The 26,198-nt window shown below is 39.3% G+C and overlaps 1 protein-coding gene and 1 long non-coding RNA gene across 3 annotated transcripts in view; one reads left to right on the top strand and one right to left on the bottom strand.

Moving 5' to 3' along the window:
* Positions 1-16,128, bottom strand: part of LGR5 (leucine rich repeat containing G protein-coupled receptor 5) — a 78,778-nt gene extending 62,650 nt beyond the window's left edge. The window contains exon 1 of one of the 2 annotated variants that reach the window (XM_015855892.2): positions 15,747-16,128. In XM_015855892.2, the coding sequence (XP_015711378.2) occupies positions 15,747-15,961 (215 nt within the window). In that variant the 5' untranslated portion in view covers positions 15,962-16,128. The remainder of the gene's footprint in view (positions 1-15,746) is intronic. The other variant, XM_085536875.1, reaches the window with a different exon arrangement.
* On the top strand, positions 15,632-25,436 carry LOC146762348 (uncharacterized). The gene is made up of 2 exons (XR_014942374.1): positions 15,632-15,748; positions 25,238-25,436. It is a non-coding gene; the product is annotated as an uncharacterized LOC146762348 (long non-coding RNA).
* The last annotated feature ends 762 nt before the right edge of the window (positions 25,437-26,198 follow it).

The following is a 26,198-nucleotide window of genomic DNA, read 5'->3' as shown; positions in this document are numbered from 1 at the left end:
AGTTTTTATTCCAAATAGGCCCACGGCTGAGGAAGCTAACATCTGTGCAGCTCAGAAAAAGGGAAAAGGCAACCTCATCCTTCCTCTGATTTGTGGATAAAGAGCTGTAGGTATCTGCACTCTAGCTTCCATTGTACAGAAAATGTGATGTAACTTAAAGTTCTGAGACACAGTTGCTACCTCTTCTCCTGGAAGGGCCAGTAGTGCTTCAATGAAAGAATCTACATTTTGTTGCAATTCTTCCATCAATTTTTATTGTTGTGACCATGTTCTCACATTCAAACTAACATAGCTTTTGCGGCTGACATCACATGGGTCAGGATACAAGTACTGCAGATGTTTACAATGCCAACATTTTGTAGAGATAAAAAGTCAACCAGTGTATGAATGACATCATACAGAAATATACTTTATTTCCCCCCCTCACAAACACTATTCAGTACATCTTGCTGGCAGGGGAAATTAATTTTCCAAACTCAGTCTTTAAAGGATATTATTTTTTTTAATAGGAGCGTCTTTGAGACAGAACATATGCCCCATTTTTTTCTACCCACACCATAAAATGGTTTCCCATTCATCACAAATAGCTGTTTTTGGTTTTTTTTCTTTCCCTGGAAAAGCTTTTATAGAGCCTACCTCTGTATTTTAACTGTACCTGACACAGTGGATCCACAATCCTGATTATGACTGTGGACTGCAATATAACTGAAACACAAATGATAAATAGAATCCGTATGCTTATCTGACTTTTAAATGTAACTTTCAGTGTATAAAGATGTAGGTGGATGGAATTATTAAGCAGACTGGCTGTAGTTGCCTGCTGAACTACTCGATTCTGAAAAACAGGGAAGCCTGGGGGAAGATGTGATCCCTAACCTTCCGTTAGTACAGTTATATAATTTTTCTCTGCATTATTATTACATAGCACAAAAGTATATGTGTAAAGGCGAGGCCCTAAGGTTCATCTTGGACCTTCAATGAAAGGGTGTTTTAAATTCCAATAACCTCCACAAAATACCTTCTATACACTTGTAAGACACATTAGTGAAAGTGAGATAGCTGAGCACTGAACAAAGCAGTTCAATAATTTCTTCTAAGTCACATGTGATGGACAATTTAGAGATCTGCTTACAATAGTCGACAGACAGAATGTCAGACTGTTGATTGGCAGTAAGCTTCCAAAGTGACAGGCACATATATTCTTTGAAGGCTATGTTAGGCTGGTTAGTAGGCATTTCCAGAACAATCTTCATTTTAAAGACAGGGCTTAAAAGTGGAAGATTCTGTAACCCATGGACTTCAGTAAGATTGTATGAGTGAGAACTGTTTGTCTGGGTTAAGACTGCAGGACTGTGCCCTAGCATTTCATGCTGATTGCATGTTAATGGTTTTAGAGTAAAAGTTAATCTCTTTTCAGGGCATCTTGATTTATACTTCAATAGAATAGCTGAAGCCAAGGAGAAGAAGAATAACATCTCCCAGAAAACCTAGCTGAGTTCTGCCATACCACATGCATGTGCTGGGTTGACAGCCACAGCTAGGCCTGCAGAGCTGCCACCTACATGAATCAGGAGTCAAGATGTCCAGTAATTTGGGTTAGGCTATGGCTTTTTTGCTTTCACTTTGTGGGATTAAAAACTCTCATTTGTAAGTCTTATGTCAGCAGCAGATCCAACCTTTAATTAACCACTGAATTATTCTACAATGACTATGGAGAAAGACACCAAAATACCTTGGGAAATCAAACAGCATCCTTACAGAATGACAGACGCACTGTTTATGAGGGATAATTCTTTCCCATAAAGGAGAACAGAATCTAAATATTCCAAAACTCAAGTTAAACTGATCTTCAGAAACTATTAGCTGCACAGCGTTACAGATCACAGTGTACAATGATACCCTGGCCCACAAAACCACCTTAATCAGGGCCTCTCTCTTATGGCACCATCCTATTTTCAAGGAACAATGCTTTCAAATGAGCCGAAAAGATGTACTTTGCTCCCACCATTACAATTTCTGCTCCTCCTTTCTTCACCCTTTTCAAAAACATGAAAGCATTGGATTGCTAATTACTTTTATCCAGCCTATAGGAAAATTAGTTTATCTTCCTGATCAAAGCAAATTAGGCAGATCATGGCTGATTAGAATGCAACAGTAAAATCTCCATACTTTCTATTCCACCCCCTTTTCTCTCAGAAATGGGGCCTGTGTCAAATATGTAGGTATTTCCCACGGCCGGTCTGGACTCTGTTTCCAACAGGCTCTGAGGCTGGGACAATGGTTCTTACACAGACACTGAAGTTCTTTAGTTCAGTCATTGTGCACGGAAAGAACTGGTAACCCCTCAGTTAGCATTTGATGAAACATCTAGATTTACATATTTCCCTAATTGCATTTTTTGAATGTGAGTGAGATTTATCTGACCAGAGTTAAATGCTTCCTTTATTCTACCACCCAAAATACAAATCTACGCACTGCAGGCAGAGTTGCATTTACTTCTGATCCCATCACTTCAATTTTGGTTTTCACTATAGTGGGACGAAGCACCGTCTACCTTTACTTCTCATAGCACAACCTAAAGAATGTCTTGGCTGGATGCTTTCAAGGTGCCTGCTACATTACATTGCAAAACTGGATGTTACTCCTTCTAAGTAATTGCTTTAAGCAGCACTTCCTACCATTCAAGAATCTAACGATTCACTTTTTGCCTTTCATAACTAGTTTCCCTTCAACTTGTGTTCTACGGCTTTAACACATGAAAGCCAAGCTATACCGCTACTTTATTTATAACCAATTACTATAAATTAACAGTAAATCTCACATTTAGCTCCATTTAAACATCACTATGCAGCTGCCCATTTGAAAATAAAATGGTTGCCTTCTTTCACTTCAGTGGGCACAATACAAAACATCCATTGAGCTATTCCTTTATTGCAGCTGCCAATGCCCAGCCGACTTTTAACAAACCAACCAAGCGGAATAACAATGCAGCTGCAACATTTTATGGTATTTCTGTTAGTTCTCTTTTGAGACTGAAGGTGTTAATTAGGAATCAAAGAATACAACCCTGCCAGCTTTCTTTCACAAGCTATGCACTGGCCACTGCAGTTTTCAGAAGAAAAATAAATCTAATAAAGGGACAAAAATGTTGTTTGTCACACCAGTAACGTGTATTTAAGACCCTTTGATCATGAGCTTTTTATGTAGTCTTGTCAGACAGGCTGAAAATATTTTTTTCCTCTCTTTTCTCCTTTCTTTAGGCTTTTCTGAATACTGATTCTAGGGTTGTCTGGCAAGGTGAAAAACCCGATAGGCTCTGGAATGCTCTACAGGTTAAAATGGCTTTGCTTAGCAAGCCAGCCTTAAATCAGAGCAAATCAAATCAAAACTGTTCATTTTTTTGATTCAAGTGTAAATTGTTTTGAAACACAGATCATCTGTTCATACTATAAAGCTTACTAGTTCCATCTGTCATGTAGTATTTCAAGCACTTTAATGGTTGTATGTGTTTAACATTAATGTATCAATTATTTTGTGGAATCTCATTTTAAATTCTCAAACATGAGAGTTTGCTGGAAGTTGTAAAGTATCCATTACATGCTTTTTTTTTTTCATGTGTACCATAAGATATACATATGCTATATTTTATTTACACTTACTAACTGTAATCGTATTAGAGTATCATATATTCAAAGGCAGCAGCATGAAGTCATTACCTTTAATCTTTAGTCAAAGTTAAAACCTTAAAATAGGTTTATGAAGTTAGCACAACTGAGAATTAGTCAAGCTTGCTAGCTTACGCAGCAAGAGCTTTCACTCTTGCCAAAATCGTGCCAAAATCCATTAATCCTGCCAGAGAATGGCAGAAAGAAGTTCTGCTTGTTGGTTTAATACTAATGAAATGTACGTGCTTTTAAGACTACCTGCAGTCTTCTGAACAGCAAAACAAATAAAGTCAATTTTAAGAAATACTTTTTGTAACAGAATATATAGCAGTTTTCTTTGCTTTAAACACCACGTAGGAGATCCAAAGCTACAAAACACTGCTTTGCTCATCTTGTTAGACTTTTAATGCAAATCCTTATCATGTTATATATATAAAATATATATAAAATGTGATTACAAAATATATTTGGTACAAGCTTGATTTATACGCTTTGTTTCCTGATATAGCTATGCACATTCTCTTCTGGTTCCATCAGCACAGAATCTCCTCATACAAAAGCAGAAAAAAACAAAATACTTTTTTTGTAAGCTGTGAAGAGTTACAGATTTAGGATTTCCTAGAAAGACAAGTTTCCTATGAAGAAGAACAATATAGATGGAGAGGTGCTCCAAGAAAAAGGGCCTCCCAAGGTGCCAGAATGTGTCCACATCAGCAGGTCTTCAAAGAAAGCACCAGTCACATTTAAACAATATAAATTATAAAAATTAATGTAAAAATAAATATTCGAAGTCTCAAATATTTGTCAGAACTTCTTTCCCAATCTGCATGCCAGCACACAAATATATTTGTGTTCTACCAAATGCAACTTGCAAAGGCAATCTTCTGATATCCATTCTTCATCTTATCTGCTAACATCATAAAAGGGAGGTTAAATTCAGACAGAATAGCTAGAAACTTCTTATAAACAATCTCTTCCTAGATCTGGAATTGTAAGCTGAGAAGCTTGAGTAAGCTATTAGCTTTCCATTGTAAGGCATCTCCTTCCTATTTTAATAGTTTCAAGATTGAAGGGATAAAGATCTTAAAAGCAGTACTGGCACTTACAGATGCAAACAGCAAACACTGGGAGTGGATCTGGTACTGGGTAGATAGTATGGAGGTAATAGTCCCCACATTTGTATTACTTGATGTCACACAAGTTACACCATAATCTGTCATTCCTTCCTAACACAAAATAAGTAGGTCTGTATCTGTGTTCAAAACGACACCATTGCCTAGCACACTAGAATACATGATACATTGGCATCTAATTAATCTAACAGAACTAATCTATCTAATAGAACAACAAAAGTATTTTTCCTTTGACAAAAGGAAATATTCAGATACTGAGAAAAATTACGATGACTTCTATCTCTTTATATATTTTACATTTCATATTGAGGAAAAGAATTTATAAGCTTCTGTACATTGCAGCTGAAGTAATTAACAAGAAGATACAAGAATTTACATTGGCCTGCATTTGTTTGTCTCCTGAAAAGAGACAATACTATGTGTAATAAGTCCAACCATTTTAACAGAGACCTTTGTCTAGAAACAAGCAAACCTTGTTGGGTCTTCTACTTATGGTTGTTTAAGAGCACAGATTCAAGTCTGTTAAAATTCAAGGAAAGCCAAGGATTTCAACTACAGAACTAAATCAATAGATCTGGCAGATAATGTTCATTTTTAACAGAACTTAGGAACTATGTTTCACTGACTTTTCCCAGCTGTGGATCAGTGTGAATGCAGCTAACACACCTGTCAGCACCAGGCTGGCAGTGGTACATGACAAACATCTTCAGAAGCTGATGGAACAAATTCATGTTCCTGCCTGACAGTTCTGAAATGTGGAGCTGCTCCTAGGATAGCAATGGGATAAGCTGCCTTTAAGCAGATTCTATTTTCTCTGTAAATTGTATTGCTGTCCTAAGTAACCTACATTGGGTAGGAAATACGCCTGTATTCATTTTAGGCTTTTTTTTTTTTTTTCTTTTTTCTTTTTTTGATAATGGATTATCAACAGTATTTCATGGTCAATCTTGTTCTTTCGTTTCTCTAGTTAGAATTTTTAATCCACCAATTACATGTCTTATGTTAATACTCGAGTATATTATACAAATGCAATTTGTGCTCTGAGTGTTTTGAGCAATTTTACATTAGGGTATGATCCCATGCCAGCAGAAAACAGCAGTAAAGCTAACCATCACCTTGCCTATAAGAAAATACAACTACATAATTTTACTAAATCCAATGGTCAGAGACAACCTTGTCAGCAAGATTATAATTAATATTAAATAAATAAAAATGTTATCAGGAAATAGGATTTATGTTTTTACACAAGCTGCATTATCTACTCAGATAAATCTTGATATAGGATTGAGTTTGAATTCAAAAATGTTGAGAGGACTCCTTTCTCCACACTTAGATCCTCATGCACTGAGATCATAGAGCCTCAGAATCTTTTGAATTGGAAGGGATCTTTAAAGGCCATCTAGTCCAAATCCCCTGCAGTGAACAGGGACACTCACAGTTAGATCAGGTTGCTCAGAGCCCTGTCCAGCCTGACCTTGAATGTCACCAGAGACAGGGCATCCACCACCCTCTCTAGGCAAACTATTTCAGTGCTTCACTACCTGTATAATAAAAAATCTCAGCCTCAACTATTTCTTCCTAATTGCCCTGATGTTTTAGAAACTATTCAAAACTCTTTTAATTAGAAGTGAGAAGCATATATGTATTACATCATTAACATACTAAAGAATGATACACTCTGAAACACCACTGTAGAATCACCATAGTACACAACTTCAAAGCCTATTTTTTCACTGTCACTACTGAGAAATTCCACCTCCATCAATTTCAACTACATCAATAATTCTGCCGTAGTACATAAAGAAAAATTCTGAGTTCCCTTTGTTCTGTGTCATCCTCCCCACCTGGAGCAGCCCTGGGCTGTTTCTTTCAGGTCAGCTTACGCAGCAGTGAGCCACGTGTTCCCAAAGTGCACCCGAGGTCACTGCAGTAGCAACAGGCCTGCTCTAATTGCACCCAAGGGGACCAATGCAGGAGTTTGCCCGTCACACTGCTGAACACCTCAGCCTGTCTAATAAGCCAGGAGCTGCTCCATGAGTCAAAAAGTCTACAAACATACCAGGTGTTTGTCAGACAGAGTCACACTTGAGAGTAATGGTTGGAGGCATATTATTGTGATGGACTTTGTGGCATGGAGGCGCACTCAGATTAGTGCCTAAACTTGGCAGTAAATGTTAGATTACCAAATGTTTTGTATTGTTGAATTGCTTCTGATGAACAACACTATGTTGCTGTCAGCAAACAGCAAATAGAAGGCATGGTGCACCTCTGATTTTGTTTCACGCTGTTGCAGCTTGATATGTATTTTGTTTATCTTTAATGTTAGTAATGGTATTACTGACTGAATGAACAGAGGCACAGTGCTGTGCTTTATTCTTTTATGTCTTCCTGTTATTGTTCTCTTTCAGTTAGGACAGCCAGCCATTACTGAATTCATACCATTACATGATGATACACTTATTTCCTTACGGTCTAATCTTGATCAGAACAACCACCTTAATGCTATCTTATAAAAGCTGGGAACATTTTTAATGGAAGCCCTCAATGCTGTGATAAACAAAACCACTAATGAATATACTTTACAATTAATTACTCTCGTTGTGTTCTCAGGCAATTATTCATTCACCAAATATGAAAAACAAATCTGTTTGCATACTCAACACACAGTGATATTTGGATAAAGATTAGACTCACTGTGACCCAATAGAGTGTACTACAGTAGAGCTAACTGACATTCCGGGAGCTCAATTCATATATTCACAAGGAGATGCTGTTTTAGCTTCATTGGGAACTGAACTGGTTCATAATTAGTTTTCACAAGCCCTAATCAGAGCAGATTAAACTAGTGGCATGTTGACAGCATGCAGCATTTTCCTATATGCTTCCCACACAGAGATATAAAACTGAAAATAATACTATCCAGCGAATTTGGATATTGCAAATTCTTTATGAAATCTGATGCTCTTACAGCAGTGCCCTATGGTCAGACAGGCAGGAACACAGAGCTACATGCCTGCAAGATGCTATAGTTGTGATGATAAATGTAGAAAACAGAGCACATCTGGCTTCAAGTTTACAGGATTCTTCACAGATGACTGGAGATAGCCATTAAAGACTGAGGCCCTGATATGTGGACAAATGTGATTTGATAACTCTAACTGGTGGGATAATATCTGCCCATAAGAAATATAATGAAAGCATTGTAGTGCTTTGTAAGCATCCTCTGCTACCCTCCTTACCATCTCTGGCCTTTAGGCAGACAGGATGTTCCATGATGCTTATTGTGCCCTTTATTTTCACATCTTCTGTCTTAGCCAGAAATGTTCTGGCACTCAGCAGTTCACACTATTCTCTGTATGTACAGAGAACAGGTCAGATGAGTAGACTATATGCTGTGAAACAGCTTTTCCATATGCTGTTCTCAGCACTACGAGCTTTCACTGTCCTTTCTCAGTATTGACCATGTGAACACCTAATCTTGTTCCCAATTGCACTTTCACAGTGCCCCAATACTCAAAACAAACAGCAGCAGCACAACAAAGACTTTTCACCCCACCACAACCATACTTATGTGTTACCTCCAGTAGGTCCAGGTAGTCACACGCTTTTCAGGTAATAATTATGCCAAGGTAACTGTGCCCTACAAAATCTTATTGCTGACACCTGGGACAAATGAAAACTGTGATCTCCATTCCTGTCACTTCTCCCAGTGGTTTAAAGTTGGTAGAGCTGCCTGATGAGAGGCACATTTCACTGCTTCACGGCTCCAATACAGACAGATTCCTGGGCTACCTGCTGCTTCTCTCTTCACAGTGCACATTTAACGCCTCTGTTAATCCCTTTGAAATAGTGTGTGCCTGTTGCAGGTTAAATTCCATATACTGAAGCTTTATCCAGGGACACCACAGGACTGCAATTTACTACCTGAGACCTTTGTCAGGTCACAGGGTTGAACCTGCACTTCTTTTGGCCTTTTTCCAATCCTTGTCTTTGTACAACTTCAGCATGAGTGCAGGCAATACTTCCAAACATATGGATCCTGTATTTTTTTTGTCAGCAGGTCAAATATTGCTTTCAGATGCCTGCGTAGATTTTACTTGTTCCAATAAGAATCATATATATCACTGATTTGAGACCACATAAGCAACCATGAGCAAAACTGAAAGGGAGATGTACATACACACACACAAAAATCCTCTGGGATTTCACCTTATTTTACCATGTCATACTCATAATTAGCACTTCATTACATGTTTTTAATCTATAGATCTCCAGCATTTATCAGTCACTACCAAATTAGTTAAACTCAGATGTAGATAGTTGTCTCACCCATAAAGTAAGATTACTGAACTGCTGTATGACTTGCTCGAAGTTGTAAATTACTTATGACCATATTCAGCAGCAGAACCCAAAGGTCTTGCTACCTGGATCCTGGCTATATCTATCTGATCACATTCCCTGTTTGCAGGAGCAGTTCCTTCTCTTTCCTCATGCTTCCAAAATGGCAACCTCTGTGAAGCAGGGCATTTAAGAAATGCTAAACTTATTGGGCTGAGAGACCAAAAGGCAAGTTACTCATCAAGGTAGTTTACAACAGGTAAATTTCAGAGATGGGTGAGAGAGAGCTTTGTCTTATCTTGTTTCCTTTGCCAGCTATGACCTACTTTTCCCCACAGAGTACACAGAGACTCATTTACAAACTCAGTGAATGCCAAATCAGTGCAGTTACACTACTCTTAGTGCTGACATCATCTCACATCTGCTCTCTCATTCACTAAGACTAGCATTTATATTATCGCAGGATCCAGTAGACATGGTGTAACTGGCATCGTAAGATGCTTACTGCTGCAGAAACAAGAGCTAGGGAAGTTTTATTTCCGTCAAACACCGGTGCTGTAACTGTTTAATCCTCCAACAAAATGCATTGAAGTCTTTGGTAAATGAATTTGTAGCAGAAAACATAAACAAAATAGAAAAGTATTAGCACTAAACAAGCAGAACTGAACACCATCTTTACACTCCCTTCACGAACAGCACCAAGAAACTACTGAACAGGTTTTACTGTATCTATAAGCACAACAAAAATTCTTAAGATGAAAAGGGTTCAATTTATACACAGTCATTATACAGATTAAGTCTAAATTCCACAAATACTTCTGCCTTACTCAAACACTTAATACTTAAGTGACATTAGTAAGCATTATTAAGTACACTTAATAAAAAAAGAAACATTTATTCAAGCTTCTGCAAGAGACTCTGTGTGACGGAAGCAGCATTTCTTTGTACTGTAAGGTGCCGAAATGCTTTGGGCACACTGGTAAAAAAGTATCTACACATTTGCCTGCCTACACACACACAGCCCTACATGCAAAAGTGTCTTATCCACAGCCAAAGTGATTCCTTCCTCTCTTGAAATATACCACATAAAGTATTTCAACAATATTTATAAAAAATCTATCCATAAAATTGCTTACTTGCAACAAGATAGTGCTCTTCTCATTAAATTATGTACACATTTTACATAACACTTATTAAAGAGGAGGAGAGAAGGAGAGGAGGAGAGGAGGAGAGGAGGAGAGGAGGAGAGGAGGAGAGGAGGAGAGGAGGAGAGGAGGAGAGGAGGAGAGGAGGAGAGGAGGAGAGGAGGAGAGGAGGAGAGGAGGAGAGGAGGAGAGGAGGAGAGGAGGAGAGGAGGAGAGGAGGAGAGGAGGAGAGGAGGAGAGGAGGAGAGGAGGAGAGGAGAGAAAATGCAGGCTTTTTGTTTATTTATAATACACCTAATGCTTTAGGTTGTGCAATGAGACAGTGTGGAAGAACACTGCAATAAAACTATGCACGCAAATGAAGGTGAGAACTGCTTTAAAATTACAGAAGGCTTTGCTCCTACAATCACGTTCACGTGTGATTTCAGTGGAACCACTCCTGACACTACAGTTAAGTATCTGGATAAGTATTTGCAGGACTGAAGCCAAATTATACAATTGGGCCCGAACTAAGAGTCCATTTGTTACCAATAAAGTCTTATTTTGGGAGTGGTTGATTATGACAATTATCACTGCTGGATTACACTAAGCTTTAGAATAGATTACTTTTGCAGCATTATCTAGATAGGACACTGCTCTTTCCTAAAGGTGGACATTATTGCTGTGGCCACTGATCCCAAAACCTAAAGCTCATAGCTAAAAAAGTGTAATAAAACATAGCAAAATCATCAGTCTAAAGGTGATACAGAATGTGCTGGCTCTGAAAAGGCCATATCAAGATGGGGACATCCTGTACTAGTTCCTAGGGGTCTGCACTGCTATCCCATTTCTTTACTGTTCAGAGTAACAGGTGGTAGTTGTACCTAATTATGGTGGTTGTACATTGTACCAGTGGGCTCATGCTCTCCCAGCTTGAATACTTGCTTCTTTCCAAGCAGCAACTGATAGATTTTTGTACAGTTTTCATCTAAATCTCCATTCCAAGAGAGACAAGAGGACTGTACTCCTTCAGTGCGCAACAGTGATACCACTTCAGACCCTACCCCTCTCCAGCTACACTTATTTCTTTTACAGTTCTCCAGGCATTAAACTTCCCACACCTGATCAGCAGAAGAGCACAGACATTACTCAGGCCTTCTCAGCAAACAGTACAGAGCGTGTAGCATAAGGATTTGCCACTTGAATTGCTAAATCTCTGAGGAGCAAGCATGCTTTGATCACATCTCGTTCTTTTTTAAAGACGTTAGGGTATTTTCTTTGAGCTGAAGTCTAAAGCTGTTTTGGTATGTCAAAAACACCACATCATGTTCTGCCCTCAGTCAGTTTACTCAGAGCCAAAGGAACCACACCTTATTTACCATGATTTTTACTGAGAAAAGAATCAGATCTGCTGGACAGTTCAAGGAAGTAAGTGAAGGAAAATACCATAAATTGCATTAATCGAGAGCACTTAAATGACCAACAGAGAATTAGGAAAGCAGTGCATGTGGATGAAATATTATCTTTGGCCAGCAAACACAGAAGAAAAGAAAGCAATTTAGACAGCAAAACTAGTAGCAATTTTACACATTTGGAAGACAAATCATGTTGGAGCAAAGACTGGGTTAACAAGGGAGCACTTGAGGGAAGTCTAATCTCTGCTGGCATGCTGGCTGGGAAGGTCAGCCTGGAGCACGCGTTCCCAGCTGGAGTCGGGCCCCCTCTGCTTGGCCAATTGTCCTGTGCACTTCAGACACCAAACCGAACTGAAGGTGCCTCCACCCTGCCAGCTCCTTGTATTCTACCAGCTTAAAGACAGCTTCCTTTTCTCTGTCAATTTATGCAGCATTTCCCCACAGTAAATGCTAAGGAGAGAGGTAGCACGAGCGCCTTTTTCCCCCTCTGAGCAGCACAAGGCTGTTCAACCTTTATACTGAGAGCAGTGTAAAGAGTTAATTTGAGCACTGTATTCTCAAGTGTGAAGAGCGACACTGTCAAACTCAATCTAAATTACTTCACAAAGAAACTAACTTTGAGTTGACACGTTAGGTTTTGAAATTTAAAGCAAGCCCCTTGGAAGCTGATGAACAGGAACGTTAAATAGGTTGTTATTTCCCTGGTTTTCATGCATCTCTGATTTACCTATGCATACATTTTATGTCTCTATACAGACCATTGACATGAGTAGAGAGGAAACGTCCTGTTTTTGTTACAAAAAGAGAATGTAACACTGAATTCTAAACCCAGAATCTGGATTTACCTTCATCTTTAACTAGGACGAGGCTCAGATTATGACCTGAAACCACGTGCCAAACATTTCAACTAGAAAGGAGAAAAATTGGTTTAGCAAATTTGTAGCTATGTAAAGAAACACTTGCTAAGGAAAGGCAGGCATTGGTTTCCCTGAAACACTGTAGTCATTCCCATAGAACGCTACATGACCAGGCACACAGAACTTGAGTTTGCACTGCGGTATTAGAATGTGATAATAAACCAGGGCAAAATTACCCCAAAGAGTCTGGCTTCACCTTTTCTATATTCCCAACACAGAAGCCACTGTCTCATTTCAAAAGTGCAGATAATTAATGCAAATGTACTTTTTAACATTTAAAGATAAATATTTTTTCTCCTAGAATTGTCTCTTTTATTTTTTTGGGGTTCTCTTAGAAACTTTCAAAGACCCTCAAAAGCTTTGAATGGGCTTTACAGGAATATTTACTATTAAATACAACATTATGGAAATGAATGAAACAGGAGGCCAAAGTTTATCCGAGGAATACGTTATAAACCTTATTATATTCTTAGGTTTGACTGTAATACTGTCAGTGTTAACATAGTTTTTAAAAAGAATATCTTTTTAACAAGTAATTCCTATAAGGGATTAACAATGATGAGAACCAGATTTTTCTAAATGTTACTATGCAGATTTACAATGTACTCAAAATTAGCATATTTAAAATGCGATGAACACTTATCCTAAAATAACGTATTAAGTAAACCATGATGGAAAAAGTAACACACCATATCCTGTGCTAGTTACACCTGTATGCACGTACATCTATATCAATCCAAGATTTTAACATTATGAAGATATTCCACTTAAGAGTTTCTTGTTAAGGGCCTCATGGAAAGTTTCTGATTACGAAGAACACAGCAGCTGAACTGTCAGACAGCACTGGCATTTATGATTGATTTTCTTTTCTGTGCTACCCAACCACATAACAAAGACCCTTAGAATCATTAAATACTATATTCTGGACTGTCATTACAAGAGATATGAAACAGTTTTTTTTTCTTAATATACTTGTCATATTAAATATTCTTGAGCAGGAGTAGGCAAATCATACGCTATTTTTAATGAGCAGTTATGTAGGAGAAATAGGCTGAGCCTGTGGTTAAAGAATGGAGTTAGGATAAGGCATTCTGGCTTTAATTACTGACTTTGTCATAAACTTTAACTTTGAGCAAACCCTTCTTTGCCTCAGTTTTCCACATCACAATAAATGGTAATAATACTTCACTAACTCACAGGCTTGGATCGAGAATTAATGAGGTCCCATGTGCCACAGACTTGTAGATCCTGGCTTCATCTTTTCACTGCGTACAGATAGGAAAGTGACATGTTCTTAATTTGAAACAGAGACTCGGTGCTGCCCTTCACCAGCACATGGAATTCACATTAATGTCAACAGGAATTGCGTTACATACACTGAGTACATTATTTAGCCTAGAAGCAAATGAAGAAATGGCAAGAAACTCCTGGATTCTCCTGGTCTGTACTTAAAAAGTCTAACAGTTCATGGCAGCAGATACAAAACCATCAATGAAATGATTTTTGATGGGGAAACAAGGATTGAAACTTTGTATGAGAACGCGGAAACAGGTACAGCTGTAGACTACATTTGGCTTTAATGCAAAGAGCACCTTCATACAAGAAATGGAATCTAGCCACCATGACATATCATCATCTGTACACATTTGTCCCAGCACAATATCCAGCATACAACAAGATATCATTATCTTCTTTGTTTTTTTCCCTATGCAAGTGCCTTCGATGAGACATTAATGATAGAAATTCAGGGGAAAAGAAACCCAAACAAACAAAAACCCTACAAAAACACAACCTTAGTATAAGGTAGTATTACCACAGGCAGTTCCTATAGGGGAATCTGCCAGAGAAGATGTTCTTTGCCGGAAAGAGAGTTAATTTGAACATGAAGCTTTAACCTCCTGCTTTGTCCTAAAGCAAAAACGTCACAGCCCAAAAGGACATTTCTGTTGTGTTCAGGACACAAAACCAAAGGCAAAAGAGTAAATCAAGAAGCAATCAGTTGGGCACCATGAAACTTAAGGAGGGAAACATCTCTATAACGAACAGGCATGTTTTAAAATTTACCATTGCTTAGCCATCTAAAGAAAATGAGTCTTGGCAGCTCTGTACAGAAGGCAGGCAGGAGCTACAGCTCTGCATAATTAGGCAATAATTAATCAATCCAAGAATAACAGCCTTGTAAGTGTGGGTGCACCAGTGCATGTGCCAGTCTTTTGCCCACTTGACTACTGCACTGCATGCAAACAGCCTGGGTCATTTAGAAGCCTGTCTGCCCTGCAGTGGAATTTTTACACTTCAGGGTACACGCTACTGAGCAGAACAGAATCCTCAACTGGAGAAAGACATTCCCCCACTAAAGGACAAGAGGGTTGAAAAAACAAAAGTGTGGAGCAGGTCATAAAGCAGCTTAGAAGCAGGTTGCTGGAGACACACAGCTTTTGAACAGCAGACATCCACAGCAATGGTGGTTTGACATCATCAACGCATATTTATGTTCTCCTTTTCTTCATAAAACAGTCAAACAGTAGGATCTCAGAAGTTTTTTATTATTATTATTATTATTTCCCTGTTTTAGCATTCCTATAAGCAGTACTGAGTTTAGAGGATCTACTTCTTGACACAGGACATGTACAGCTTAAATACGTACGCTGTTATACGTTCATTACTTATCTTTCTTGTAATGACTTTCCAAAGCACGAGAAAGTATTGAGTCCTGTGCGTGCCCCAAATCCTCACCTGCTGCTTGAGAAACCAGTGAAAAATGATGCGCCCATCTTAAAGACTGCAGTTCAGTTGTCTGTAGCCAAAGTTCTCTCAATCAAGCTCTCCCCTAACACACTATTCAAGCTATATTGGTTGAATTTCATTTCTACCTTGCCTATGTTGTCACGTCTTTCATTTCTAGCCTAGTGCCACCTGCCCGCCGCTCTCAGCCGCTAACCGCTGTCACACCGGCAGCAGCCGCAGCTCAAAGCGCCGTCCCAAAAAGCGAAGGTGGCGATAATATCCCCGCGGATCTAATCGAGTTTTCGCTTTTAATTACCCTCCGAATGGCACATCGCACTGCGATCCCCTACGGACACCGGAGCGCCCATAAACGCTTTACGGCCCGCCTGGCACTTATGGAAGTCGCCCCCTCCCGTCCCGCACTTACAGGTAGGAGGTGAAGGCGCTGAGGTTGGCGGGCACGGCCGTCAGCCCCATGTCGGAGCAGTCTGCTCGGAGCAGCATGCCCTCCTGCTCGCAGCGGCACGGCGCAGGACAACCCCGAAGGCGCTGCCCGCTGCCCCGCGCCCCCCGCCTCAGCGCGGGCAGGCAAAGCAGGAGCAGGAGGAGGAGGAGGGCGCGGGCAGCGCGGGACGTCGCCATGGGTCCCGGCTGGGCTCGTGTTGTAGCAGCTGCGGCCGCCGCGCCGCTGTCTGTGGTAGCATCTCAGCTTACACGCTGCTTTAAAGCCCTGCGGCCGGCACCGCGCGCCCGCTGACGCCGCCCCAGCCTTGCCCGCCGTAGCGCGGCGGCCCTGCCCGCGTCGCCGTGCGAGAGAGCGGGCGGGCGGGGAGAGGCGGGAGGCGGGGGGTACCCGGGGCGGGGCGGCCGCGGCGCCTCAGGGCTCAGGGCGGGAGCTCCCTCAGGGCAGCGGCTCCACTCGGGGCAGCGGTCGTGAAATGGCGGTTGCCCCCCTTCTTTCCCTCCTTTCTTTAACCTCAAAACCGAGGGAGTGGCGAGGATGGCAACATTTTGAGCCTTTTTTTTTTGTTGTGCCGCATCGGTGTTGTGGTTGTTCTTTTTTTTGTCCCCTTCCTAATCACGCTTAGGACTCGCAACCGGATTAATAACCGAGTTCCAGCCCAAGTCTTGTTTAAACTGGTGGCTGGATGGTTGGTCAAGCTGCTTGCTGTGCACTGTGGAGGATTAGTCAAAGGTTTTCAGCTATGCTGATTCTGAATCTACAGTTAAGTCTGAAAAGGCTGGCAAAATACTGTTTCCTACATACCACCCAGGTTACAATCCCTATTCCCACTTCTAGACAATCACTGGATGCAACCTGAACAGCAGAAGGACTTTGCACTGGAGCTCAAGTGATCTATTTAAGTTAATAAAGAAGGAATATACTTTTTTAGACTGAATGCTTTGTCAGTTTAGGCCTATGGGCTGGTGGGAAGCTTTCCCTGAGCATCACCTTATTCTCAGCTAATGAGAGCAGTCATTGAAAGCACAGATTTACAGGAAGAAATGGCCAACTAGAAAAATTATTCAAGAATCAGTGTGCAGTGGGCTGATCTTTTCCACCCCAAATTGCAGACTTCTCTCTTCTCTTGTCTCTGCAAAGTTGCACTAGTTCTGTTCCAGAACTGCATGGCAACTCTGCCCCTGACAACGGGTTAGAAATGGATGATCTTGAAGGTCCCTTCCAACCCAAATCATTCTTATGATCCTGTGTTCTGCTGAATGGAGAAGTGCTAATGCCTTGATACTCTGAATATTTTACTTTATTCTGGGAGCAAAATAGTCTTTTTTAGACATCTGTACTTCATGACGTCACAAACATTCTCTGCCAAAGGTATCAGAACAGTTTTAGTTAACAAAGAAGTAAATATTTCTCACAAGTGTAGGGAAATATTGTTAGTATAACCTGAGGCCATTACACAAACGTTTTGTTTGTTCTAGAAAGCAAGGCATATGCTGTTTGTTCCTTGTCTGTTGAGGATCTGATCCAGTTGCACAAGATATCTAAAAGTGCGACAGATGGATTAATTTGTAGTGAGAATTTAACTTTAAAAATCCTCCTTTGATGGTTTATTTTTCATGAATACATTTGTTCTGCTAGTTACTTACTTTCTTTGAAACAGAAAATGTGCTGTTTCGAAGAAGAGTGGCGGGAGGACTAGAAGAAGGATGTGACTGGGTTGGATATGGGTAGTTCTCACTTTTGCGCTTTTAAATTAGACTTCACAGTTATTTTCTTTTTATGTTTCTTACAGGTCTCTGATTCTCCACAAAGAGAAAAGGAAAAACATCTGTCAATTTGGCAATGTTTTAGGGAGGTGCTGTTGTTCCAAATGGCTGTTGGGACCCCAAGACTTCCTGTGGGTTCTCACGTCTTGGCATACTGTCCTAGTCACTTATCCTGCAGCCATCTTTGGATTTTATCAAGGTAGTAAACCCAAAGGGTTCTCAGCAAAACATTGTCCTGAATCTCTTCCCATCTTCCTAATACTCGAGCAAATAATCTGTCTTCTGACTGTGATAATGTAATGACCCTCCAGCTTAAGGCTTTTCAACAGAAAAGATATGTTACTGGATTGCTTGTATACTAGGAAACAAAACACGTTATGTATTACACACACACTAAAATCACACCAATTCATACAGTAGATATATTTAACATGTGTCTTTTGGGCAGATCATTGATTACAGCAGGACAGACTTTAGATTAATTGTGAAAGTTGGTTTTCAAGTACAGACGTATAAAACTAACTGCTATTTCTGCTTTGGAAGCTTAAACTGGATTAACTGATTAAAAAAAAAGGTAGTGTGGCTAAAGCATTTAACAATGGAAAGTTATACCTCATTCCGCAATGATTGGTTTTCCCAGCCAAAATGGAGTTTAAAGCAGAAATGGTAACAGATCCTGTGCTAGCAAAGGTAGCAGCCAGTGCTTAGGTATTAAGGCAAGTCCACTACAGAGCCAAAGTAAAAACAATACAGTTGGGAAGGTCAGGGTAGTTTACAGTTGAACATACCCTGTTTCTTCCTTTGTTGACCATGGTAAGGACATAAGTTCAACCATGTAGTTAGGCCATGGAAAGAACGAAGCTGTAGTACAGTGGGATTTCTTTTTCTGACCACTGGTGGAGCAAATCTTCATTGGGCATGCTGTAGTCCTTGGACTGAAATGGTTCATTAAGCAAGTGCGAAGCTCCACTAGCCCTTAGGCTGTGCTACTGCAGAGCAGTGCTAGAGCTACATGGTTATTTGTGCATCTTTTCACTTTGCAGGACACCTGACTTATCTTTTTGTTCTAGCCAGCCTCAAGAGACTGCGTACGCCATTAACCATCACTATGTGGTGTTCTTATATGTACAACAGAAGGCTGTATACTGTGTTGAGTTTCATATTTACCTGTCAGTAAACATTCACACTCACGTCATGTACCTTTCTTGTTTCAGTCAGAATCTTAAGTTAAAACATGTATTTGCAGCGCTCTTCAGACCAAGGCAGATGGCACCATTTTTGTTTTCCATAATAAATGGAGAATGGTTAGGGCAGAGTTGCTCCTAGAACCTAGAAGAAATACAAAACTGTAATTACCATCGCCCTATTAACCACATGGCCGCAACATGTCAGTTGCAATGATACTATGGATTATGTGCCATTAACTTGTTTGCGTTCAGATTTTCGTCCTATTTAGGTCATGCTCAGTCATGAATCTTGAGAAACCATCTTTTTATGTTGATTCTTCTGTTTGGCACACTGCCATCTAGCTGCAGTCTGTGCTCAACAGTTCTGAAGTTACTTTAGAAGCAAGATGGCACATTTGACAAGTGAAGCTTACTTGGATTCACCTGAAATATTCTTCAGTAGAGAAACTGCTGATGGGAAGAGGGGACTAAAATAGAAGAACAGAATTATTATTACAATTTGTACTGTGACAGTTGACTTGGTATAATTTGGAAGCAAATTGGGATGTGCTGACATTATTTTCACTCTGAAAAAAAAAAAATGATTGCAAAGCACACATGGAAAGTGAAAAAGTGATGTTTTTCCAGGCACAATTTAATAGGTTGTGATTTGGGAAAATAAATGAGGAAGAAATGTAAATACATAGGAGGCAGATTTACTGAATATTTGTTTGGGGAGAACGAAAGCTGATCATTACAGTAATACTCTGTATAGGAAATAAAATCCATGTGTTAGAGTGAAGACGTGGAAATAAGCTATATAAAGAAAAACTATTACTTTGAGTTGAGGTAGATGTGACATCATTTAGGGAATTAAAGCCAGGCTGCAGAAGCATTAAGTGGATATTTCACCAAAATTGGAAGGACGTGTTTTAAATAACACTTTCAATGATGCTTTTAAACTCTAGCAGTAATTGGTCTGCTACTGTATCTTTGTGTGTTTGTATATCATATAAGGCTGCAAGAGGAGAACATGTATGCTGTGTGTAAATGTACATGAATAATGGTAAGACAATACAAGAGGAGTAATATTTCTTATTAGCACAACTAATATTTGAAAACATCAGCTCTCTTTTTTGCTCATGTCTTTTTTTCTCAAGCTGTATCTAACTGTCCATTTAAAGTCTGCCTTACAATAGCCCTAGAGAATCATCATCAGACATGACAAAGCTTTCTAAGAACCACGAGACATGAGCACCAAGGCAAGTCAAATTTCCTGTGTCCTTCCTCTATAAACCAAATTTATATGGTTTTCTGAACCACGCTTCTGATAGTAAGTCATTGCTCAGGTCTATGAGTGAGATGGTCTGTCATGCTTTCACATGCATTTGTCTGTTTTTACATTGTGCAGGAATGCATATGATAGATTTGAACCCCAAATAACAAATGGCATCAAATCTTGCTCAAAAAAGACTGAAAAAATGTGAAAACAAATGTGACAGTGGAAAGATATATTGTGATGGATTAATCACTGTGAATGTTTTCTCAATTGCACAGTTTCTGGACTCTTTACCACTACGCCAGAATAATCAGTAGCCAGTCATTCAGTTTAACAGCCAATATTGAAGTCAAACACTAAATGATTTGCGTTATAGCACAATAGTGAGTCCTGAAAGTGCCATATCTAGTAGCGTTTGTTAGTGGGACTTGGAGGAAGCTCTACAATGTATTGCTCAATTGATGCAACAAAAGCTCCATATTTCAATAGAAAGTCAATACATCCACATCTGTGAGGAAGTTAACTACAGTTCATAAAGAGTTGCAGAGATTTTTTTTCCCTTACATTTTTTAAACATAAAACCCTTGAATATGTGGGTGTGTGGAGATGTATGATGTATTTCTGTGTCCTGTACGTGCTGTGGAGATCTGCATTCTTCTTTGGGTAGAGATGAGAGTTGATATATACCATGTGCATGCATAGAGTCATTTCTTAATTTAGCAACTCATACAGAAATTCTGTCCAATTCTTTTCATCCTTCCTTCTTTCGCTGTGTCTGTGTGGCAAACACCCTGGGGTTCCTGTGGTTTTTGAAGTGTATTTGCATGATACTGTGTAAAGAGCAAATACATTGTTTTGCAGTCGTTTGAAGGGGTTCACAATAATGGATTTTTTCTTCTTTTTTTCCTTCTTTTTCCATTTTTTTCCCCCTCCTCTCTTTTTTTCCTTTCTTTTCTTCAAACCACCCCCCCCCAAACACACACACACTATACACTGGTAGTTGTAATAGTTTTAGTATTTGGGGATCAGCAGTTGTACCAAAGGAAGAAATGCATCTAAGAAGCACTTAATGGTGACAAATTAACTTTAGATGTGCTCTAATACTTTGTGCTCCTGTAAATCCCTCTCTTAAAGGATGAGTTGCGTATTTTTTATTTTTGTCTGAATATCTGGCTTCCGAGCTGTAAGCACAGAGGATTTCTTTGCAGAAAGGGATGCCAACTATTTTTTGGTCACAAATAAGACCAAAGTATTTCAGACATGCTATATCACAGTGATAGCAGTGCTTTCCCCATTCTTGAACTGGTCTTCAGAACAATCAAACAGGAGGTACTCTACAGGGCTTTATTTTTTAAGAAGTTTTGGAGAACTGTTGGCATATTGTCCAGTGCAAAAGTAAGCAACAAAGCTTTAAGGTACATAATTAATCAGAGCAGATGTTGAAGAATCCATCTTTCTGTGGCCCCTACGCTTCATCTTCACTTCATTAAGTTTAACACCATTATGAGAAACAGAAAGGATACATTACCCACCCCTTAACTCTTCTGTGTTAATGTAGTCCCATATACAGTAATGCAAAATGACACAAGGAGTAGGAAGGTTAAAGGTTAGGTCTATTCCCCTAAAAGATACACTAAGACTCCACCAGAGCCTACCAGCGATGCAGGAAAAATTGAGTGTTGTACTTAGACGTGTAAGAAAAATAGCTTATTCTTTATGGCTGACACTTGTGCAATGCTCCTGCTGCAGCTGGAGAAAGGGGACTAGCCCCAAACCACAGCAATGCATTCAGAAAGAAGAAAAATTGGAGTTGTGTTCCTGCAGCTGCTGCAGAGCTGAAGACTTAAGGAGCCTTATGGAGAGAAGCATAAAGGGAAGGAGAGTGATTACAGCCCAGATATTTATAGGAAGAGGAGAGTGGATGCATTAGAGGAGCCTTGAGTTTGAAAGAAGAATTCTGGGACATTAAGAAATAAGAGGAAATTTGGAATGAGAATCACAGGAAGGTCATTACAGAGAAGAACTAGGAAGGTGGCTCACAAAGGACTTGCAAGGGAAAAAGCTAAAAAGGCTTGGAACCTGCAGTCATTATTAAGTACACAACTATCAATTTTTAGTGGCCTTTCTTCTACAAACTGTGCCCTTAATAGTGTTAATAGTCCAGTAATTGCTATATATTTGCATTAAAAGTTTTTGAAAGATGGAGATACATTTCTGGTTTGAACATTAGGATTGGAGCCTTATATAACATTAATATGTTTTTAACATGCCTTAGGTTGCTTCTCTTCTGTTCCTTGGCAGGGCTGTTTCGAGTTGTGGCAATCAGCTTATTTGAACTACCTTTCTATTTATAAACCCTGCTTAATGGAGTATCAGCATGGAGCCATGACATGCAACAACTCCACAAAAGCATCGACCAGGATACAGTATCACTGAACTTCCTTTGTCACTTTTGAAATCAAAGGCGTTCCTGAGTGGCACTTGCCAGCTCTGTCTTTAAGCTGAGAAAACTCTATCAACGTTCACTGATTGTGCAGGAAACTTTAGAGCCTCTTAAAAGGCTAACAAGATTTTCAGTGCTGGAAATTACTCAGACTACTGTCATTGGCACTGAAATGTCCAAACGCATGGCTGCTGCAGGACTTGTAAAGAAAGAATTATTTAAAAGAAGTTCAGATTTATAGTCTATGGACTTGGTTCAGACCTCAGTTAAGCTCTTGTAAATCCCAAGTAAAGTTCATTTCATAGTAGAGCTGAAAGGGCAAGATTCAGAGCAATACAGTGTTAGCACAGTTTCAGGGAAGCCAATGCATTTATTTCTGTTAATAAATCAGGCCTCTAAGCGTTTGGCTACTTTTCTTTAGTAATTAATGGAGATAGTAGATGAGGAGAGAGTGTTCATACCACCCAAATTTAATCTCCTAGGCATCTCTCTGAAGCTGATTAAGAGCTATAGATTCTTCCAGAATATAGTTCAAAGCACTTATATTAATTATTTTATGTATTTGTGGATAGTTAGACCAAGGTTGCCAAGAAAAAGCAAGCTTGCATTGATTGTGATTAGAGTTAATGTTACAGTAGAGCAGAGCAGAGCTCTGAGATGTTATACTCAGGAGAGAGGAAACTTTGAGAAATAAAGGCCAATATAAAAAACTCAGGCTTAGTATTCTGATTACGTACATTTTTTTGTCTACATTTGGCTCAAAGCACGGGCCCCTGAGATAGGTGAAAGTGAAGGTTGAAAGCAAATCAGTACTAATAATTTTGGTCTAATGCAACTTGGAATCTGTCAGAGGGAGCAGTGGAATAGGAAGCAGCCTTTGGTCAGCTTTAATTTTTCTCTGAAATATTTCTGTGAACTATGGTAAAAACAGATGGAATCTAAAATATACTAAGTGGAAGAAAATGACAAAAGAAGAAAGAAATGCATTGTACTGAAAAATAATTACTTTAAGTTTGACCACTTGGAATGCGTTTCAAAAGCACCAAGTCAAAAGCATTTCATTTCTACTTTTTCAATTCCATGATACATTTTCCTTTTCAGGGAACACATCTTCATCTGTAGAACAAATATGTGCTTAATGCATTTTATATTAAGAACAATAATGTTTAATGTTGAATTTTAGCAAATGTTATTATGGAAAGAAGTCATAAGTACCAGGTCTGTTGGCTGATGATTTTAGGGACTGTTTCCTTGAACATGGAAATTGAGCACAATTTCAATGACTTGGGAAGAGAGGAAGGCTTCGTAAAGGCTGCTGTATTGTTTGTGGGTGGCCATACTGAATTCAGACACCCACTTTTGCTTCAGATTTTATATATTCTCAACAACTTGCAGCCCAACCCATTCCTTTGTAGTGGAGAGCAAAATCTACGCCTTCCATACAGCATTAGAGTTTTGGGATAAATTGTCAGATTATATATTATGTTATGAATACGCATCTATACTTCAACATGATATTCAATTTCTTTTTAGGTCGCGAGCATATCATTCACAGATCAATTTGAGTTACTACTACTCTTTAGTAATGCTCCATTGTACCCCCAAAATCTTCAGAATGATGTATTTCTGTGTACTTATATTATCAAAATGCAACTGCTCGTTTTTGAGGCTTTACTATTTTTCACAGTCTTCACCTTGCAGGACTGAGTTATTAACTGAGAACAATTTGAGATGTTAGACTAACTGTGGTACTGAGAAAAAGATCATCTATGGTACGTTTTAACTCAGACTTGTAGTAGTTAGAATTTTCTTCAATTTTGCTGGTGTCCATCTATCTCAGCACATCACCAGAGTAAAATCTGAAGCTTAGAATTATCTTCAGGTGAATTGCAGAAAAAATACTGCAAAAAATTTACCTAACATGGAAAATATAGCACTTTTTATTAAAACTTTCACACACAGTGTAATTAACAAGACCTGTGAAGGAGCTATTAAGAAAAGAGTATTACAGAAAGACAGTGAAATGGCAAACAACTCTGGAAAAGTTACATGTAAATATTAGAAATACACTTTTGTTGTATGCTACAAAAGTTCTTTGGGACTGCTTGTGTGGACAAAGTCACTGCATGTTGGGAAGGCTGGAGTCTAATGTGGTAAGCAAAGTGAAGAAGGTGAAGATGTTATTTTGACTTTTTCAAAAGTAGTGACAGGCAAAAAGGCACACAAGGCCTTTTTAATTAACCTCCGGGTTAATTAAAAGATTCCAACCGTATCTATAAGTTGATCTTTGAAGAAGTTGAATAGATTCCCATACAATTATATATTCATAGCAAATAATTTCTTACTACTGATTACAGGAAGGTGGGAATTTTATTTGTTGTTTTGCCAAAAGCACACGCACATGAGAGAGAGATTTCTGCTCAAATTAGGAGTAACTTGGCTACCACCTCTAATCAACACTCGTGTTTTTGAACAGAAGCTGTATGCTCTTTATTTCAATGAGACCAGACCAAGTTAAAAACGTGGGCCCCCTCTGCTGGCTGCTGGTGGTGTTCTGAGCCTTTCTCCAGAACACGGCTTCAAACGTCACGGTTGAAAATAAATGAGTTGTAGTCTGTTTTAAAAAGTTAAATTCTGAGGTTCTAAAAGAGATGGGAAGAGCAGAGAAGAGAGGATGCTGTATAATAACCCGAACTTGTGTAAAACTAGGCAGAAAATGAATATCCCATCTGTAACTTATTTTTAGCCATTCCCATGCTCTCAAGCATAATTTACATCAGGATCTTTTGATTTCTTTTCAGATCTCAGCTGGATAAGCCCATAAGCAACCTGAGCTGAAATTGGTCCTGCCATGAGCTGAAGATTGAACCAGATATCTTCTGTGAGCCTCTCCTCTCTCTGACATACAGTGTTGCATATTTCAATACTAAACACATGTAGCATATGAAAGGAACATTAAAGTTATGAAAAAGGGTTTGTATAATACAGCCTTTAACACAATGTTCATTTTGAATGGTCTTTTATATTCCAAGGTAGAAAATGTCATTCTGTCTGTGTAAAGAGAGGGTCCTGGATCCACTTTTTGCACTTCATGTCTTTGCTTTACAGCAGACCTTTGCAAGGAGAAAGGGGAAGTATAATACAGGTGCAGAGTACAGGGCTGCAGACTGGTGAGTTCCTCAGTCATTAGTGAAAGTGCTCTCCTGTCCCCTGCACCAACTGATAACTATTAATAAATCTGTGGAAAATCCCATATGGCTTGTTTGGAAAGGAATCCTAGACTCTGGGTTTTAGACTGAGGGTTCATCTGATGGTCTCCAACATGTCTGTGCAATGAGAGAAAGATACACATTCTGTATGAAAGCAAAGGAATACTTTTAACACCCTGTGTTGTGACCAGCTGTTACCACAGAGCTGCTTTCTACAACCATTCACTGCACAGGAGAGAGAATATATGAATGTGAGCTCACCACCCATCCTCAAAGTACTGAACAACAGTACACAGGTTATATGAAAATTTATATTACCAGAAGGAAGGAGAGAAACACATACAGTATTCACAGAAGAGAGAGGCTTCTTTAGAAGATGATTCAGAGCAAAATCCATGCTCTAGGTGTTCTTGATTTTTTTGCCCTTCAGTACAGTTTTCTTCTATCAACACTAAAGGTAGTCTAGCAAGTCTGCTCTTTGAAGGCTAAACTTAGCTTTTGCAAATACTTCTTTCCCTTCCTTTACTCAGGAGTCCAATGTGATTTTCTTGCT

The sequence above is a fragment of the Coturnix japonica genome, chromosome 1 (assembly GCF_054131305.1).
Source record: "Coturnix japonica strain WE chromosome 1, WE-NBRP24, whole genome shotgun sequence".
In the NCBI taxonomy this organism is placed as follows: domain Eukaryota; kingdom Metazoa; phylum Chordata; class Aves; order Galliformes; family Phasianidae; genus Coturnix; species Coturnix japonica.
The sequence above is the reverse complement of the archived record's forward strand: the minus strand, read 5'-3'. Positions and strand labels throughout refer to the sequence as shown.